At 42.4% G+C, this 21,114-nt stretch overlaps 1 protein-coding gene and 1 non-coding gene across 2 annotated transcripts in view; both read left to right on the forward strand.

Moving 5' to 3' along the window:
- POLQ (DNA polymerase theta) overlaps window positions 1–21,114 on the forward strand; it is a 125,027-nt gene that overhangs the window by 83,313 nt on the left and 20,600 nt on the right. The window contains exons 21-27 of the mRNA XM_056109129.1: window positions 2,777–2,970; window positions 5,776–5,913; window positions 7,732–7,906; window positions 11,438–11,564; window positions 12,203–12,324; window positions 14,147–14,331; window positions 19,444–19,555. Of these exons, the coding sequence (XP_055965104.1) occupies window positions 2,777–2,970; window positions 5,776–5,913; window positions 7,732–7,906; window positions 11,438–11,564; window positions 12,203–12,324; window positions 14,147–14,331; window positions 19,444–19,555 (1,053 nt within the window). The remainder of the gene's footprint in view (window positions 1–2,776; window positions 2,971–5,775; window positions 5,914–7,731; window positions 7,907–11,437; window positions 11,565–12,202; window positions 12,325–14,146; window positions 14,332–19,443; window positions 19,556–21,114) is intronic.
- LOC130018716 (small nucleolar RNA SNORA7) lies at window positions 9,408–9,547 on the forward strand. The gene has a single exon (XR_008791605.1). It is a non-coding gene; the product is annotated as a small nucleolar RNA SNORA7 (small nucleolar RNA).

Consider the following 21,114-nt stretch of genomic DNA (forward strand, 5'->3'; position numbering starts at 1 on the left):
GCTCGAGCGGGCCTAGTAACGTCTCCATTGGAGACTTTGTGTTACTGTGTCTGGCATATCGAATACTCTCGGTAGCTTGCCTGGCTCTCTGAGAGGGGCGGAGGAATCGAACTTGGGTCGGCCATGTTGGCTGCGTGCAAGGCAAACGCCCTACCCGCTGTGCTATCGCTCCAGCAGAGCCTGGCAAGCTGCCCGTGACGTATTCGATATGCCGAACACAGTAACAAGTGTCACAGTGGAGACGTTAATGGGCCCGCTCGAGCAAGTCAATGAACAATGGGAGGACAGAGCAGTGCTACAGACATGATTGATAAAATGTGAACCTGTACAAATAAATAAATAAATAAATAAATAAAAACTAAGTTAGTGAGGCCCAGTACCTTCTCAGACCAGCCAGGTATTACATGATGAGGTTTTAGTTCAATTTCCCAGTAAGTTTGTCATTAATACCAGTATCATGTTAAGGTAACTTATGAGGAACTGAAACCTTACCAACCACACCAGTATTATACTATATTGCATATGGTCATGTTAGCGTAAAAGTGAATTTTCCTGTGCAGGTGGGTTCCTGAGAATTGTATGAAGGATTTACATATAAAATTTGCAAGGTTGAATAACAGAATTTGTGGTACAGTTTGAGTAGATGGAGCCGGGCCCCTCCCCAAGTGTGGAGCCTCTCCTCTACCTGTACATCACCCGTTCCCTCTCATAATGCCCAGTCCAGTATTTGACTTGTCCTGCTGTTGGGCCTTTCCTGGTCTGTAGCTCGGTGGTTCCCTAGCATCTCAGCTCTCCTAATCTCCCGATCTGACCAGGGTGAGATCCCTGACCTCTCTACCTGTTGCTCGGCCTTTCTCAACTGTACCATAGCAGTTCCTGTCGTCCTGTCCTAGCTTTCCTCATCTCAGGCTGCCTCCACGTGTGTGTGGGTGAAACTCCTGTGCTCAGCACCTTGTCACTGCCTGGACCTGAGTTTTCCTTAGTGTCTGAGGCTTGCCGGCTCCTGAGCTTTCCTGGGTGTCTGAGGCTTGCCTATATTCTGCCCCTGTCTGGGCCTCTGAGGTCTCCTGTACTCTGCCATTTCCAAGTGCACAGCCTTACCTGTTCCTGTAGTCCATAAAGGCACATATAAAGAAAGAGCGCGCATGCTGTGGGGGTGGGTGGACGTCTTTTATCTGCTGCCATCTCCCACCCCCAGCCATCACAATATTTGTTTTGACGGGATACCTGTTCAATGGGCGAAATTTAAAGTGACCAGTAAATTCACCTGGCACTTCATATTAAGCATATCTTTGAGGCCCAGCAAGATAGTGCAGTGAATAATGTGCTTGCCTTGCACATGACTGACCCAGGCTTGTTGACCAGCACTGTATATTGTCCCCTGAGCCCAGCTAGAATAAGTGCTGAGTACCACAAGAGTCCAACCACCCCGTCTCCATCCATATAATATATAAATATATATATCAAATAATCCAATAAAAATTGGGAGAATTTTGATTTAGAGAACTGTTAAATGCCACTGGAAGGGAACTTGCCTTGCATGTGGCTGACCCAGGTTCTGTTCCAGCACCCCACGTAGTTCCCTGAGCACTGCTGAGCATTGATGGTGTAAGCCCGAGCACAGCTGGGTATGGGTCAAAAGCAAAAACACAAAACAACAACAAAAAGAAATTCCAGCAGATAGAAAATAGCTTGATTTTAACTTTAGGAATCCTGTGCTCTTGATAAGAACACTGGGAAATAGAAACCTCCATATTGTTTGAGTGAACATGCTTACCATGGGACCAGAAATACCAGGAATAATCTTAGGGAGTAAACTTTTAAAATCGGTTTAACAAATGAGATTGGTTATCTTGCTCTTGCCAAAAGTATAAGCAAAAATATTATACAAGCGCGAATGATCAAGTATGACATCATTGGTCTGACGAGACAAGAAGGCACGAATCTCACCATGCCGTTTTCGACACTGGAGAAGAATTGTTCCTCGGAACATGCGATAAAAGAGGTGTCGGAGGCGTCGGTGTCCTTGTCAACACAAACTTGGCCAAGAGCATTGATTCATTCGAATGCCTAACAACCGGAATCGGACGTTTACATTTGAATAGACGGGGCTGGAGCGATAGCACAGCGGTAGGGCGTTCGCCTTACAAGCGGCCAACATGGCCGACCCGAGTTCGATTCCTCCGCCCCTCTCGGAGAGCCCGGCAAGCTACCGAGAGTATTCGATATGCCAGACACAGTAACAACAAAGTCTCCAATGGAGACGTTACTGGGCCCGCTCGAGCAAATCGACGATCAACGGGAGGGCCTTTACCTTTTTACCTTTAGACGTGACTCACTGCCTGCAGTTTCTATCTTTGTTGTCTACGCACCAACATCTCATTATGATGAAAGAGAAATCGAGAAGTTCTACATACATTTTTGTTTAACTATAAAAATGAAATAAAGTATGATTATACATATAAATACAGTACTAATATAAGTATAAATGTGAAATATAAAATCGTTTAAAATGTTATGGTTATTTTCAGGACAAATGCATTATCTTGTAATCCACACTATTTATAAACTTGCTAAGTATGTTCTTTGCATAGAAGCGGGACTTGTTCAGTGCTTATGTAGAAAACGAAAGTATTGTTTTGTCTTTTATTGGTGCTTTGGTGACACTGCTTAGGTGTAACTGGGTTTTCCAGGAATTCTAGGATGTTTAAGTAGTGGTGCTGTTCTCAGTAGTTTAGTTGGCAAATCAATATTTATTTTTGCTTTTTCCTTCCAGATGTTTTCCATAACGTGGAAATGCCGTCTCAGTACTGCTTGGCCTTGTTAGAACTGAATGGGATTGGCTTTAGCACCACAGAGTGTGAAAGTCAGAAGCACATAATGCAGGCCAAGCTGGACTCCCTGGAGACTCAGGCCTATCAGATCGCAGGCCACACCTTTTCCTTCACAAGTTCCGATGACATTGCTGAGGTTGTATCATGGCAATAGAGATCTTAAGAGTTAAAAATGATTGTGTGTTTATTTAAACATAAATGATTTGTAAATCAGTTAGCCAGAATAACTGGAGGTGGTGTACTCTGGTTTTATATAAGTCAAGTCTTTCTGTGTAAACTAGGAAGAATATAAAGAAGGCTTCTAGAACATGCGCTATGAGTAGATTAGCCCAGATCATTTCATTTCATCATCCTGTTAATCGTCGATTGCCTCGAGCAGGCCCCAGTAACGTCTTTTTCATCCTAGCCCTGAGATTATATTCACGGCTCTTTAGGAGAATGAGACCCATCATTGTTACTGGTATTTGGCATATTTGGTAGGCCACGGGGAGTTTGCCAGACTCTGCCCTGTGGGCAGGCTACATTCGATAGCCTGCAAGTTTGTCCAAAGTAGGAATGAGATAATAAGATGTCGCGCGGCCGCATTTGCGGACGCGCGGTTCCGGGATCTGGATTTTATAGTCTCTGAGTCTTGGCCGCTGATGGGATTACACGGCGCCAGGGGGCCAAGTGGTGGGTGTGGCCCCCGCCTACTGGAATTTGGAGGATCTGGGTGGAAGATGCTCGACTCCAAATCGAGTAGGCTTGGAGGTCTCGGCCCCGGAACCCGCGTGGCTTTGTCCCTCTGCCAGTACCTTCATGTGTGCGGAGAGTGGTCTCAGCATGGTGGTGGCTGGTCCTGGAGGTCTTCGGCTGCCGTAGCCCTGGTCGGGGCGGGGAGGAAAGCTCAACCCGCTCCCCTCCAAGGGACTCCGGGAAGGAACACCCAGGCGCCGGGGCAGAGACTGCACTGTTCTCGTCCGGGATCTGGATTTTATAGTCTCTGAGTCTTGGCCGCTGATGGGATTACACGGCGCCAGGGGGCCAGGTGGTGGGTGTGGCCCCCGCCTACTGGAATTTGGAGGATCTGGGTGGAAGATGCTCGACTCCAAATCGAGTAGGCTTGGAGGTCTCGGCCCCGGAACCCGCGTGGCTTTGTCCCTCTGCCAGTACCTTCATGTGTGCGGAGAGTGGTCTCAGCATGGTGCTGGCTGGTCCTGGAGGTCTTCGACTGCCGTAGCCCTGGTCGGGGCGGGGAGGAAAGCTCAACCCGCTCCCCTCCAAGGGACTCCAGGAAGGAACACCCAGGCGCGGGGGCAGAGACTGCACTGTTCTCGTCCGGGATCTGGATTTTATAGTCTCTGAGTCTTGGCCGCTGATGGGATTACACGGCGCCAGGGGACCAGGTGGTGGGTGTGGCCCCCGCCTACTGGAATTTGGAGGATCTGGGTGGAAGATGCTCGACTCCAAATCGAGTAGGCTTGGAGGTCTCGGCCCCGGAACCCGCGTGGCTTTGTCCCTCTGCCAGTACCTTCATGTGTGCGGAGAGTGGTCTCAGCATGGTGGTGGCTGGTCCTGGAGGTCTTCGGCTGCCGTAGCCCTGGTCGGGGCGGGGAGGAAAGCTCAACCCGCTCCCCTCCAAGGGACTCCGGGAAGGAACACCCAGGCGCCGGGGCAGAGACTGCACTGTTCTCGTCCGGGATCTGGATTTTATAGTCTCTGAGTCTTGGCCGCTGATGGGATTACACGGCGCCAGGGGGCCAGGTGGTGGGTGTGGCCCCCGCCTACTGGAATTTGGAGGATCTGGGTGGAAGATGCTCGACTCCAAATCGAGTAGGCTTGGAGGTCTCGGCCCCGGAACCCGCGTGGCTTTGTCCCTCTGCCAGTACCTTCATGTGTGCGGAGAGTGGTCTCAGCATGGTGCTGGCTGGTCCTGGAGGTCTTCGACTGCCGTAGCCCTGGTCGGGGCGGGGAGGAAAGCTCAACCCGCTCCCCTCCAAGGGACTCCAGGAAGGAACACCCAGGCGCGGGGGCAGAGACTGCACTGTTCTCGTCCGGGATCTGGATTTTATAGTCTCTGAGTCTTGGCCGCTGATGGGATTACACGGCGCCAGGGGACCAGGTGGTGGGTGTGGCCCCCGCCTACTGGAATTTGGAGGATCTGGGTGGAAGATGCTCGACTCCAAATCGAGTAGGCTTGGAGGTCTCGGCCCCAGAACCCGCGTGGCTTTGTCCCTCTGCCAGTACCTTCATGTGTGCGGAGAGTGGTCTCAGCGCCTGGGTGTTCCTTCCCGGAGTCCCTTGGAGGGGAGCGGGTTGAGCTTTCCTCCCCGCCCCGACCAGGGCTACGGCAGCCGAAGACCTCCAGGACCAGCCACCACCATGCTGAGACCACTCTCCGCACACCTGAAGGTACTGGCAGAGGGACAAAGCCACGCGGGTTCCGGGGCCGAGACCTCCAAGCCTACTCGAATTGGAGTCGAGCATCTTCCACCCAGATCCTCCAAATTCCAGTAGGCGGGGGCCACACCCACCACCTGGCCCCCTGGCGCCGTGTAATCCCATCAGCGGCCAAGACTCAGAGACTATAAAATCCAGATCCCGGACGAGAACAGTGCAGTCTCTGCCCCCGCGCCTGGGTGTTCCTTCCCGGAGTCCCTTGGAGGGGAGCGGGTTGAGCTTTCCTCCCCGCCCCGACCAGGGCTACGGCAGCCGAAGACCTCCAGGACCAGCCAGCCCAGATCATAGATAGCACTTAATACGTATTTGTAGAATGAACCATCCCTAGAGGTAATTACATATAGTTGTAGAAGTGGTGAGAAAAGTTCTTCTGTTCTCTTGGGTTTTCCTTGCAACCCATGTTCAACGGTATATACTGTTTTTTTTCTAAATTAAAGCAGACTTTTATGAATGACAGTTCTTTCAGTTTGATACTTGACTAAAGAAACATTATATACTGCAGGTTTTATTTCTGGAGTTGAAGTTACCACCAAACGGAGAGATAAAAAACCAAAGCAGCAAGAAAACCCTGGGTGCCACCAGAAGAGGGAACAACAACGGACAGAAGCTAAAGCTGGGAAAACAGTTCAGCACTAGTAAGGTGCTCTCCGGGGCACATCCAGACTAGTGTTTCCATTGTGATGTCTTGAAACAATCAGATGATATCCTTGTCCAGGGTTGCTCAGCGTATAAACTAATTCAGATTAGAACTAATTGGTTGTGGTTCAGTTCTCCACAAAATCTGTGGAGACATTCGACATGGAAAAGCTGAACCATAACCTGAGTTCCTCAAGGAAAGTTAGAAATCTGAATATGAATTGTTATAATGAAGTCTCAGTTTCAAAATGTAGGCAGTTGATTAAGATGATTTTCAAATAGCTTGTGAACTTAATTAATTACATTGCTAGGTAAAACAAAACAAAACCCAAAGACAAGAACGGTAAAAAGACAAGAATTGTTTATGAACTCAGACCAGTATGCATTAGTTATTGACAGCTTCCACTCTGAACTGCTAGTATAAGATGATACATATGTGAACATGAACAGTGGTATGGCAGATCTTTTATTTTGTTTTGATTTTTGGTTTGGGGCCACACCCAGAAGTGCTCAAGCCTTATTCCTGGCTTTGCACTGAGGAGTTAGTCCCTGCTTCGGGGGAGCATACGCAGTGTGAGGGATTGAACCCAGGTTGACCACATACATGGCAAGAGCCCCTAAGTGCTGTACTCTCTGGCCCTGGAAGAAATTTTATTTTTTTAAATGAAAGAAATTGGAGAATTGAGATAGTATAGAGATTAAACCACTTGCTTCTGGTTTGATTCCTGGTACCTTATGGCCTGAACACCTCTCTGTAAGCCCCCTCATTCACTGGACTGAAGCATGTCACTCCCAAGCACCATCATAGGGCCTGAGAAAACCTCGAGACCTGATCTTGGGGTTTCTTGAGCACTGTTTGGGAGACTCTCCCCCACCTTCTCTTTCCACCACCTACAACCAATACAATTAAAAAGGTTTCCCCCCCACCAGCTCCAAGGTAAGATGGTAAATTTTTGGTTATTTTGTTTTAAGACAGATTCAAAGTTAAATTCCTACGCTCAGTATCAGTGCAAAAGTATATGCATGAGAGTGTGGAAAAGGACTTGATTTTAACATTTTTCCTTTAAACTAGAGGTTTAATTTTCTGTTTATAACAAATTTTAATAAAAAAGCAAGAATAGGAAGTGCAGCTATTGTTGCCATGGATAGCAGTTCAAGTTCCTTTTCTGTGGAATTTGACCTTAATATCATTAACTGACTTCTCTGCCCCTGGGAAGTTTTCAGAGCTCCATTATGTTACTTTTTATTTATTGTCAATGGCAATTTTATACCAGAACTCTATTCTACAATGATTCATCGAAAGTTCAAAATGTAAAAAATTTGGTTCTAAAATTAACGCCTTTTGATTTTCTTGATTTAAGTCTTAAAAGTACGAGGGCAAAAAAAAATGTGAACTATCAATCACTTCAACAATGAGGAAGAAAATGTATAGAAAAAATTGGTATAAACTCTCGGGTGGTGTGTGGATTGGCAATTACTTTGCTACCTTGATGTCTCACTGATTTTATCTTGAAGATTGATAGAAATTGTTTTTATTTATTTGCTTTGTTTTTGGATCACATTGGTGGTATTCAGAGCTCATTCCTGCTCTGTGATCAGGGATTAGTCCTGGTGGGCTTGTGGGACCACATCGAGTACTGGGGATTGAACCTGGCTTGACCATGTGCAATGCCTGACTGCTGTACCTTGCTCTGATCCCCCAAAGTCGATTTTACTTGCTGTTATAATTTAATTTTAAGATCATATTAGTTACCTACGTGGAGGGATTATACTTTTCTATGGAATTTGGATAATAATCTATCATATTTTCTTTCTTTGACAGGATGTTTTAAATAAATTAAAGGCATTACATCCTCTACCAGGCTTGATATTAGAATGGAGAAGAATCACGAATGCTATGACGAAGGTGGTCTTTCCCTTGCAACGGGAAAAGCATCTGAATCATTTTCTGGGAATGGAAAGGATCTATCCTACGTCACAGTCACACACAGCTACAGGTAATGGAAATCTTAAATATGAATGATATCCAGTTTGAAAAGAAATATTTTTTATATATAATATTTTCTTGGGATTATCCAAGAAATTCAAGCATTATTAGTGAGTTAAATTAAATTTCATAACATTTATGAAATGTTAAAACAAAGATACTCCTCTGGATACAGAGATGAATTTTAGTAAGATATAATTCCTGTTTTTGAATGCTGTGTAGAGTAACTGAGATGTCTGGGACAGTGCATTGAGTAAGAAATACAGAGAAATTAAATATTTACCTGAGTCAATATTTTTATCTAATTTTAGTCATAGTTCTCTCTGGAGCCTCCTAGGTGTCTCTCCAGGCAGAACCTAAGTAGGTCATCAACCTTATTTTATTCATCCAGGAAAGACTGCACTAGTCCTTTGGGATCTTATGGCCCTCTTGGGATAGACAGGATAAGCTAAATTGGCCTAGAGTTTTCAGAGTTGAGAAATAAAGTATTTGGTATCTAGGTAAGTCAGATTTTTTGTTTATTTTTGGAGCACACCTAGCTGTGCTCAGGCCTTCCGCCTGATGGTGCTCAAGTTCACTCCTGGCAGTGCTCTGGGGACCATATGGGGTGCTCAGGATTGAACCTGATCAGGTGTGTGCAAGGCAAGCGCCTACCTGCTGTCCTGTCTCTCTGGCCCTCGGCAAATACATTTGCCAGATGCTCGTGTGTTGGAAGAACGGGCAGTGCTGACTCCACAGTGGGGAGTTTAAAATCGGGGTAGGTGCAGAATGTGAGCTCTGAGAATAGATTTTTATAAGGTTTGCAGTAGAACCTTGCTTAGCGCCTTAACATCTTTGTGCTCAATTTTCATCATGTATGAAATAATGATGGTTCTACTAGCCGTGCCTTTCTAGGTCATGCTGAAATGAAGTATGTCCGCATACTTAAGTTTGGGGTAGTGCATGGCGTTATTACCAGCTGTTGCTATGATTAATGATGAGGAATTGCTTTTCTCTTTGTTTGCTTTATCCCTAAAATTCTCCCTTTCATTTTTCCTATTTAGCCACCTTTTTGGTACTTTCTATTCTGTTACTACTTAAGTTTTGTTTTGAGACATGTTAAAATTCAGTAAAATAACTCTTTGTAAAAAAACACAAAATTAAATTTTCAAAGGTACTGCCATTTTTTTTGTTGCTTGTAAGGCAGAAACTAATCATTTTGTTTTACTGGTTTTCATCGTTTGTATTGTGTTCTTGTCATTTTGCCAGCTAGTGTTCAATTCAGCCATCAAACTTGGATATTAAATAGTATAGAAAGAGAAGACAATGGACAATGCACTAAGGCTGAAGGAGATTTAGATCTTTCCTCTGCTATTTATTAGCCTTGTAACACTGAAAATGATATTTAATGATAAGCATATTATTACGGTCTTTAAACACTTATTTGGAGCTAATAGCAAAATAATTAGGATATGAAATTTTATGTAGTATGTAGCAGACAGCCTGTTAAAGTAAAGAGTATATCACCCCCTGACCTCCCAGGATCGCGTCTGGAGAGTGGCTCGTAATCTGCCAGCCTCGGAGGTGGGAGGGAGAGCAAGTCCGGCAGAGGAATACCCATTCCAGTCCCAGCTGGCTCCATAGCTGGTGATTGGAAGAGCCTGCAACAGTGCTCCGAGAGGCGGGGGGGGGGGGGGTACTGGTGGGCCTTACAGATGCGTCTCGCTCTTTGCAGAAAATTTTAAAAAAAAGAAAAAAAAAGTAAAGAGTATATCATAAAACAGGATTTTTGAAAATTAATTTTTGCTGCAGTAACATTGATTTTTAAGATTGTGTGTGTTTTAGCTGTGCAATATTATTCATCTGTATCCATCACTTGTATCCATCCCGCTGCTCATTTTCGTTATTTCTGAGAACCCCGTTTGTCTCTGTCGGCAAACGTTTGGTCCCGTGAACCTTTTCCCTTCACTCCCAAGGCTTTTTCCACTCCATCTGATTTTTAAATTTTCTTTTGTTTTTCTGGGATCATATGTCTCTAGCTGTGCTCAGGGCTTCCGCTGTGCACCGGGATGACTCCTGATGGTGTTTTGTGGGGGAAGGGTGTTCTTCCCGCTGAACTGAGCTGGCGGTAAGGAGTAAAGAAGGCAGGTGCCCCCCCCACTGTGCTGTTTTCTAGTCTCATCTCTCCCAGCGTCTAAGGGGTAGTTTTTGTTTTGTCCATAAAAAAAGATTTTGTGTCACTATGTGTGTGTATTATAGAAACTGCAGCAACAATATAATTTTCTCAAACTATTTTTGAACAAAATTCATGTGCTTTAGAAAAATTCAACAAAGTAAAATAGAATTTACTTTGAGGAAAATAAAGGCTATAAGCATGAAAACAAAAGTTTTCTGTTTTCTTGGAAATTTGTTAACCACCTGATTCTGGTCTCCAGCCATCTGTTGAGTTTCTTGATGGTGCAGAAAACAGTCTGAGAAATGTCTGGAAAGTGACGTTTCTTTTCAGCCCCTGCCTCTCAGCACTGCTCTGTCTTCCCCAGTAGCTGACTCTGGTGCCAGTCACCGAAGCTGCCCAGATCTTTTCTGTATCTTGTACATTCCCAACATCTAAAAGCTCAGATATCAATTCCCTGAGGATCCTTTGCACGAGTCTTTATTTATGAATATGACTGGTAAGAATTTGTAGTCATGATACTCATTTTAATACAAGAGCAGCTCATTTTATAAAATTATTTTCATGGGGCTGTTTTCTAGAAAACTAGACATCGTATTGCAGCTAATTCAGGTGTTTATATACGCTGGGGAAAGGTCTGCTTTTTCCTCATTGAGACACAATAAAAATATGCCATTTGACTATATAGACACACATTATTAGAAGTAGTAGAGAATGTATTTGGGGTTTGGAGAGATAGTCCAGGGTTGTTTTGCACGCAACTGACCCCATTTCAATTCCCTGTACCTCATTTGGTCCCCCTGACGCCGCTGGAGGCCCACTCCTGAGCACAAAACCAGGAATGGACCCTGAGCACTGCTTCGTGTGGCTCCCACAAACACTAGAGGAGAATGTATTTTGATGGGGTGGGGGGTCAGGGGTTACTGTGACTCCTAAGCAGTGTTCAGGGTTTCTGGGGATCCAGTCCCTGCAGCTCTGCCAACTGTCCAGACAGTTTACTGCAGGCCCCAAGGGGTAGTGCTGCTGGGGTTATACAGGGAGTCCCCAGGCCGGGCTGTTGGTATTCGAGGGCCTCCAGGGATATTCTTGGCAGGCTTAGGGCACTAGGAAGTGCCAGGAATCAAGCCAGGCACCAACACAACTGAGGCCGGTGCCTCAGTCCCATACCCTCTCCCTGGATCCAGAGCATGTATTTTTTCAGATTCAGAAATGCAGTGACTAGGTAGGGGAAAGTTCTCGGTGGTAATGCACATGTCTTACATGCATGAGGCCCTGGGTTTGTTCCCTGGCACCAAAATAATATTATTTCAAAATAATGTGAAACCGTTCAAATAAATGACAGATTTCTTTTCCATTTTAATTTTATGTCTTCGTTCTCCTTGACTTTAGGACGAATCACTTTTGTAGAGCCAAATATTCAAAATGTGCCAAAAGATTTTGAGATCAAAATGCCAACACTAGTCGAGGAGAGTCCACCTTCCCAGGTGGCAGGCAGGGGCCTCCTTCCTAAGGGCAGGTAGGTGCTATTTTCTGTGTGAATATAGTTTTGTGAATGTATACATGCATGGCTTAAGATTAGCATATTAGACTAAATTTTCTTTTCCAGATATTTAATTTCTGTCCTGGGTCCTACCCATAGGGATGGTTGTGATTTCAAACCTCTTACCTGCCTGTAAATAAATTAGCTGATGGTGAAAGGTTAAAAAAAAAAACAACTAAATGGTTAAATGGTTAATTACATTAATCAGCACTATTGGCTTCTTTATGTTAAATATTACAGGGATGAGTTTAGCAGTACCAGGAACGAGCCTTTTGCCTTTGTCATATATACCCAAAAGGACTAAAAAACCCTTAATATACATATATATGTATAGATATATACATATATATGTATTTTGTGTAGTCAAAAAAAATTGTTGAGGTGAACTAAATGTCAGAGAAGCAGTTTGAAGGAAAGGCTATTACAGAAATGCCTTACTATTTAATTGAATGATTGCTAAAAGTGTTTCAGTATCTTTACTAAGCTTTAAAGGGAACTTTAACTAAAGGTGTTGAATCCTTAGATGGAAATACTGACTTGACTAAAAAATGTTTTTTTGTTGTGTGTATTTGAGATTGCTTTATGTCCAACTCATGATGTTGTTTGTATGGCAGAGGAAGAAATAGGAAGAGATATGACATGAGCCCTTGGCACCAGGCAGAGAAGGAAGAGAGAGCCTCCGACAGAGGAATGCCTTTTTCTGTTAGCATGCGACATGCCTTTGTGCCCTTTCCAGGTAAGACAGCAGACGGATTTTGAGCTTCTTATTGCTTTGGATGACTTTCAAGTCGCTGAACTAACCTGAATTATGAACAGGACTCATAAGTTTGCATTCAACCCTCTGTCTTTTCAGTGGAGCCTACAATGACTTTGTGTGGCACAATTTTTTTGGTGGTCTATTTAGTGGGAAACTTCTATGATGTGCTCACAACTATCTCTTGAAGCTACGCTATCTGAGGTCATTGTAAGCCTCTTTTGGTTTTGGTTTTTTGGGTAACCCCCAGCTATGCCTGGGGTTTACTCTTGGCTCTTCATTCAGGAATCACTCATGACACATGACAGGGCTTGCAGGACCATATATGGTGGCAGGGATTGAACCCAGGTTGGTGGCTGTATACAAGGCAAGTGCCTTAACCTCTGTCATATTTCTCCAGCCCTTTATTGTTAAACTTTTTGCAAATTCACCCAGACCTGCCAGCAGGCAAAACATAAAATGAGCAAATATGTTTTACTAATAGTATGGATAATTTGAGAGTTAGATCATGAGTTCCCCGGGCCAAGATCTCCAAGCCTACTCGGATTTGGGCCAAGCATCCTCCACCCAGATCCTCCAAATTCCAGTAGGCGGGGGGCCACACCCACCAACTGGCCCCCTGGTGCCGTGTAATCCCATCAACAGCCAAGACTCAGAGACTATAAAAACCAGCTCCCGGAACCGAATGCGGCTGCGTGATATCTTATTATGACATCTTATTATCTCATTCCTGCTTTGGACAAACTTGCAGGCTATCGAATGTAGCCTGCCCACAGGGCAGAGTCTGGCAAACTCCCCGTGGCGTACCCAATATGCCAAACACCAGTAACAATGATGGGTCTCATTCTCCTAAGGAGCCTTGAATATAATCTCAGGGCTAGGATGAAAGAGACGTTACTGGGGCCTGCTCGAGGCAATCGACGAATAACAGGATGATTTGTGATTTTGTAATTTGTGATCATGAGTTCCAAATGTTTTGAAATTAAAAAAAAGTTAATGATTAAGCAGTGAAAGGAGGAAAAAGTAATCTGGCAGATAATCAACTTGGGAAGATAATTAATGCAACAGGACACAGTTTGGAGAAATATAGCACAGAGCAAAACAAGTCAGAAATATAAAAAAATAATTATGATTTTAGAAATGATGGAGAAAAAATTGAGAGAGTGGGTGATTGGTGACAGATGTTACATGGGAATCAGACTGAAAAGGAACAAAATACACTGAATTTGCAAGTTATTTCTAATCCATAGATAATCTGAATCCTCTTCATAACTCTTATTCAAATTTTGACTACTTGCATCTTTGATGTTGCTGTTGAATGTCTTTGTTATTGTCAAAGTAGAGCATATCTTTCTCTCAAGCCAACTTGAAATGTGTATACATTAGAGTACCCTCTCTCCCTCCCTCCCTCCCTCCCTCCCTCCCTCCCTTCCTTCTTCTATGCAAGGCTTTTTATAGAATGTAAAAAAAAAATCTTCATTCTCCAGTTTCTAAATAGTCCGTTATTGCAGGAGAAGCATTAAAAAAAATTATTTTTATTGTGTGTTTGAAGCATTGGGAATTGCTAAGTTATACCAAATTGCTAATTTATAAGGGTAGCTTACATATATTACATTATTTGAAAGTTAAATGGAAAAAAAAGCTATTTAAGCTATCGAACTTAATTAACTCATATTAAGAGGCAGGTTTTAATTTTTGCAAACACAATCCAGAGGTTCTAAGTAATAATGGAATTTTTATATTGATTATTATATGGCTTTGGATTTGATTTTGACCAGCTTTCCTAAAATCATTCCTACTTCAGGTGGTTTCATATTGGCTGCTGATTACTCTCAACTTGAACTGAGGATCTTGGCTCATTTGTCCCACGATCGTCGTCTCATTCAAGTACTAAACTCTGGTGGTGATGTTTTCAGAAGTGTTGCAGCTGAGTGGAAGATGGTGGAGCCAGAGTGTGTTGGAGACACTCTGAGGCAGCAGGCAAAGCAGGTTATCTTAATGAATGTGCTTACTATAAGCCATAAGTTTTTTGACTCAAAAATTTTAAAATGGCCTCATCATTCACAATTGAATGCTTTCTTTCAGTTTTGGCTCTTTCAAAGCACATTCATCTGAGCCTCTTTCACATCACTCACTGTACTATCCTTGCAGAGTCAGTAGTAGCAATCAGAGATTCGGGTTGAGATTATTTAAGGTCAGGAAAGCCACATGCCTTAGTGTTAGATACTGTTGGTGGTATTTGTTATCTGTGTATAAATGTATTTTTAAATCATCTTTTTAATCTGTAAGCACCAGTATTTTGTTGTTTTTTAATTTTTGAACCATACCTGGCAGCGCTCAGGGCTTACTCCTGGTTCTGCATTTAGGGATCACTCCTAGTAGTGCTGACCATATGGGGTGCCAGGGATCGAACAAGAGTTTGCATATGCAAGGCAGTGCCTCATCCACTACACTTTCGCTCCGGCCTGCAACAGTATTTTTTTTTTTTCAATTTTTATTAGTCAAACACCATGAGGTACAGTTGTAGACTTACAAATTTTTGTGCTTGGGTTACAGTTATACAATGATTGACTACCAATCCCTCCACCTGTGCCTATTCCTCACCTCCAGTGCTCCCAGCATCCCTCCCACCCCCCCATCTCACCCCACCCCTGTGGCAGGGCATTCCCTTTTGTTCTTTCTCTCCTTTTGGGTACTGTGGTTTGCAAAAGAGGCATTGAGTGGCAATCATTTTCGGTCTATAGTCTACTTTCAGCATGCATCTCTCATCCTGGGAGGATCCTCCCAACACCCTTTACTTGGTGCTCCCTTCTCTATCTGAGCTGCCTTCTCCCCCAGCATGTGCGGCTGGCCTCCAAGCCATGGACTGAACCTCCTGGTGCTTATCTTGGCTATTCTTGGGTGTTAGTCTCCCATTTCTGCAACAGTATTATTTATGTTTCCACACAACATTTCACCAAAGCCTTTTTTTTAAAAAAAAAGTTAAAGTGCTCCTTAAATGTTTGTTGAAAATACATATTGCTAAATGTGCATTTTTTGTTAACTGATAGTTTTAATTTGTTGTGGCCTTTGGTTATCTTATTTACCTGTAATGATGCTATGCTATCCTGGGTCCTTTTATATATTTTTTGTTTTGGGGGGTTATACCAAGCAGTATTTAGGTTTTTATTTTTTTGCATACATGAAATTTTATTGAATGATGTGCTTGAATTGGTTTTTCTTTTATTTTGCCAAAGTAGAAAGGAAGTGCATTATTAGCTATAAAAAATCATATAAGCACAAAAATGATAAGCTAGCCAGCTGTGGACAAACATGACACATTTAAATTATTACATTTCAGAACTAGTGGGAGAGATGTTCTTGTAAATGTGAATTTAAGACAAATAAATGCAGGGTTGAATAGGGGAGGAAGTGTGAAAGCACATTTAAAGCTGTCCGTATGCATTCCTAGAAACAAGGACCATTCACAGTATAGTACAGTGGGGGTTTTATACATAAAAGATCTTGGGTTTGATCTCTGATAACATTTTTTTTGAATGAGTATTCCTGGAAGTGGGAATTATCTGAAGGTTATTGCCAATCTTGTGAAATGTTACAAATAATTTTATGCAAGGAGATTATGCGCCAGCATATATTTTTAATAGATAAAATATTGAGACCAGCTAAAAGCTCGCCCAGACTTAAAGCTGAGGTATAAATAGACAATGGAATACCACTCAGCTATGAGAGGATATGAAAGCTGGCTATAGGGTTTTTCCTGGCAGTGCTCAGGGGACAGTGTGGTGTGGGGGGGATTGAACCCTGGATTCTTACATGTAGAGCATGCTCCAGCCCTTGAGCCCTCTTCAATGGACCCATATTTGTTTCTACTTCTGCATGACTGACATAGAAAGCCAAAGGCCGCATTTTCATTCCAACTCCAACTTTATTCCAAATGAACTATGGGGAAAAGGACACCACTCACCTCAAAGAACAGCTTTCCTTGTCTTGTATTTACTCACTGCTGTTCTTCTTGGTCGATCAAGAGGTGAACTACTCCTCTTTCCACATTCTCGTTTGTTTCCATGAATCTTTATTTCCTCTTTGACTTCCTTCCTGACGTGTTGGTTGTTCAGTAACAAGCGATTTAATTTCCAGGTGTTTTAGTTATTTCTCCATTTCTCTTTGTAATCAACTTGTGCTTTTAGTGCATCATGGTCAGAGAAGATATTTGCTATGATTTCTATGCTTTGTGGAACTATGTTTTGTGTCCCAGCATGTGGTCTATCTTGGAGAATGTCCCATGTGCACTGGAGAAGACAGTGTATTCAGCCTATTGAGAATGAATGGCCCTATGTATTCCTACTAAGTCCCTTTCTTCTATTTCTTTCTTCAAGTGTTTCCTTTCCGAGCTTTAGTCTAATTGGTCTACTGAGAGGTGACAAAGTGGTGTTGAACTCTCCAACCACTGTTGTGTTGCTATCGGTGCCTTTTCAAGTCTATTGGCAGTCATTTTAAGTACTTTGCTGGTTCCTCATTAGGTATGTATATGTTTAGGGGTGAGTTCTACCTGATGTACTTGATCATTCAGAAATGAGTTTCACTGTCTCATAACATTTTTCAAGTCTATGTTGTCTGATATTAGTATGGCCACCCTGGCCTTTCTGAAGGGAATGTTTGCTTGAAGAACTGTCTTCAACCTTTGAGTCTGTGTTTGCTCCGACTATTCAAATGTGTTTCTTGCAAGCAGCAGTGTGTTGGGTTTAATTTTCTAATCTATCCTGCCACTCTGTGTCTCTTAATTGGTGCATTTAGCCCATTGATATTGAGAGAGGTTATTGCTATAGAGTTTTGTGCCATCTTTCTGCAGGAGTTTGGCATTCTTGTGGGGCTTGTCTTATCTTACAGCAGTCCATTTAGTTCTTGTAAAGATGGTTTTTAGTCTAAGTGATTTCTGTCTTGTTATTTATCTGTGAAATTATGTGTTGTTCCTTCAAATCTGAATGAGTGTCTGGCTGAGTAAAGTAGACTTGGTAAGTCATTCATTTCATTGAGTTTTTTTCATTATATCCCAACAATGTCTTCGGGCCTAGAGCGTTTCTACTGGTAATCTGCTATAAACCTTCAGAAAGCTCCTTTGCATTTAGTTTCCTTCTTTGATCTTGCTGCTTTCAGTATTCTATCTATATCTGTGGTTTTCTTCATTCTGATTCGGATGAATCTTGGGGTATTTTTATTTGGATTTATCTTAGATGGTACCTTCGGCCTCCTGGATCTGGGTGCGTACACTCTGCAGCTCTGGGGGCATCTCAGTGATGATGTATTGTCTGTTGCTTCTTCATCAGGGTTTTCTTCCTTCCCCTCTGGTACCCTGATGATTCTTATGTTGTTCCTCTTAAATTTATTTCAAAGTTTTCTCATTACCTGTTGGTTTATTTTGAGGCTCTTTTCCATCTTCTTCTGTTGTCTGGAGATTCTCTGCAACTCATCTTGGAGCTCACTGATTTTGTCTCCGGCAGCTGTTACTCTGCTGTTGAGGCCTTTCAGTGAGTTTTTAATTTCACCTGCTAAGTTTTTCATATCTGTCATTTCTGTTTGTATTCTCATTCTGCTCTCGTATCCACTGTGTTTTATTGGCCATGCGGTCCATTGTTTCTTTGAGCTCCTTATACGTCCTCAACATTCCTCTCAAAATTCCTTAGCAGAGAATTTATATAACACATTATCCCTGGTTGCATTTTCCGGGCTAACATCTTTGCTCACTAAGTCTGGTTTGATTCTGTGTTGCTTTACCATTGCCATCTGTGCAGTCTGGAATTGTTTCTTTCATTTTTTTTAAAAATTTTTATTAGTGAAACACCATGAGGTTCAGCTGTAGACTTACAAATTTTTGTGCCTGGGTTTCAGTTATACAATGATCGAGTACCCATTCCTCCACCAGTGCCCATTCTCCACCACCACTGATCCCAGTATCCCTCCCCCCCATCACCCCCTGCCCCCTGCCATGGAATTGTTTCTTATGTGTTGTTGCGTGGTCTTTAGAGTTAGGATGTCTTTGTATGGTTATGGAGAGGTATGGAGAGGGGAAGAAATGTGTGCCTCTACAACTGGGTTCTTTGCGGGTGGGGTGATTCCTGACCTGGGGGACAAAATGGCACTCGAGTAAAACACAGGGCCCTGGCACAGCTGTGTTTTCTTAGTTTCCTAGTATCACATTTATTTATTTATTTATTTATTTAATTTTTATTAGTGAAACACCATGAGGTACAGTTGTAGACTTATACATTTTTGTGCTTGGGTTTCAGTTATACAGTGATCGAGTACCCATCCCTCCACCAGTGCCCATTTCCCACCACCACGGATCCCAGTATCCCTCTCACCCCCATCCCCCCCACCCACCCTGCCTCTGTGGCATTCCCTTTTGTTCTCTCTCTCCTTGGGTGTTGTGGTTTGCAAAAGAGGCAATGAGTGGCAATCATGTTTGGTCTATAGTTTACTTTCAGCATGCTTCTCCCATCCTGGGAGGATCCTCCCAATCATGTTTGGTCTATAGTTTACTTTCAGCATGCTTCTCCCATCCTGGGAGGATCCTCCCAACACCCTTTATTTGGTGCTCCCTTATCTATCTGAGCTCCCTTTTCCCCTAGCATGTGTGGCAGGCCTCCAAGCCATGGAGCAAAATTCCTGGTACTAATCTCGGCCATTCTTGGGTGTTAGTCTCCTATTTTGTTACTTTATGTCCTAGGAACACCTTTAAGCAGTAGAAAACTAGTTTGGTGACTTCTGAGATAAATGACAGAGTCAGAAGTTAATCTTCCCTTTTGGATCATTAGGGTTATTTTCTTAAAATACGCATTCATATATACTTTTTCTCCCTCTATTCCTTTTTCTTCAGCCCTTCTGAGACCCCAAAAAGTGTTTTAAAAGGACAGAAAAGATGTTTGTAGTGTATTAATTCATAATTTTACACTTAACCCACCAAAATCAGGTCTACCATTTGTTTGACTCACCATGGAATAAGGTTACCATATTTCAATTCTAATGAACTCTTTATATTTGTATTTTATATAATTTTGACCTTTGCTTATTGAGTATGATGTCCCCTCCCCCTGACCCTTACAGATTTGTTATGGAATCATTTATGGAATGGGAGCAAAATCTTTGGGAGAGCAGATGGGCATTAAAGAAAATGATGCTGCTTGCTACATTGATTCCTTCAAGTCTAGATACACAGGTAAAGAATTCTTGAGTATTGATCATCTTTTCAACTATCTTTTCAACTATTCCCTTATAAACTTTAAGTTAAAATTTGAATTTTGAAAATTGTAAAATGCTAATAGTATATTCTGTTGTAAAACTCTAATAGAATATTTTTGAAATATTATATGCATTTGATTTAGATAAAAATTGTTAAAGAATGATTGCTGTTTTAGAATAGTGTCATTGTTTGTGTATCATTGTCCTAAGAATTCTAGGTGTGACCCAAACACACACACACACACACACACACACAGACTAGAAAGAGAGGGGGGGAAAAAAAGAAAGGAAGTTCACATATTTTATGTATTTATTTTTTGCTTTTTGGGTCACACCTGGCAATGCACAGGGGTTACTCCTGGTTCTGCACTCAGGAATTCCTCCTGGCAGTGCTCGGGGAACCGTATGGGATGCTGGGAATCGAACCCGGGTCGGCTGGGTGCAAGGCAAACGCCCTACCCACTGTGCTATCACTCTAGCCCAGTTCACACCTTTTAGATGTATATTTCTGTGAACTTTGAAAAATGCATCCAGTCATATGATTTATATTTTAACTGCATATTTACGCATCATCTCTGAAAGTATTTGTCTTGCCTCTTTGTAATCAACTCTCCATTTCCCACAGGAAAACCTTTTATTCATACATAACATGATCTTGTAGAGAGAAAATCAAATGAGTTCTCCAAAGCAATCACTAGAACCAATAACTAAATTTCAGAAGGTCCCAACATCCATGGTTAATTTGTTAAAATCCATCATTTTCCTGTATGCTAGCAGCAATTAATGAGTGAAATAAAAATAAAACCATTTAGAATAAGATTAAAAATGATGAAGTACTTGAGATAAATTTCACCTTATGTACAAGACTTTATTGCAATGTAATCCTTAGAGAAATTGAAAAAAATATTTAAATACATGTGAGGATTGCTATATAATTTATTAGATGACACAATATTATTATGGCAGTTCTCTGTAAATTGTTATATTGCTTCACTGCAATTCTAGTCAAAGTCCTTTAGACTTTTATGTTGAATAACTAATTCAAAAGCATAAAATAATAAAAATAATTTGGCGGAACAGGGTTTACTGCCGAGTTCTTGGTTTCAAAAACTTACTATAAATTACAAGAATTATGATAGACTTAGGTAAACATAAAGAATGGTGGAATAAAGCAGAGATTCCAAAAATAGAACTACACATACTTTTTAGCAATTGACGGTAAAATAGCCAATACCAGTATGGGGAAAAAATGAACTTCCAGTTTATTTCACCCTCATATATAAAAGTTATCTAGATTTGGAGCATAGATTAAAAGTAATAGCCGAGGGGCTAGAGTGATAGCACAGCAGGTAGGGTGTTTGCCTTGCATGCGGCCGACCTGGGTTCAATTCCCAGCATCCCATATGGTCCCCTGAGCACCGCCAGGAGTAACCCCTGTATATCTCCGGGTGTGACCCAAAAAGAAAAAAAAAAGTAATAGCTGAAAAATAGTTTTTTACCTTTACCTTTTACCAAGAAGAAGCAAAGAAGAAAAAT

The sequence above is a fragment of the Sorex fumeus genome, unplaced genomic scaffold, assembly GCF_029834395.1.
Source record: "Sorex fumeus unplaced genomic scaffold, SorFum_2.1 ptg000265l, whole genome shotgun sequence".
NCBI classification, from domain to species: domain Eukaryota; kingdom Metazoa; phylum Chordata; class Mammalia; order Eulipotyphla; family Soricidae; genus Sorex; species Sorex fumeus.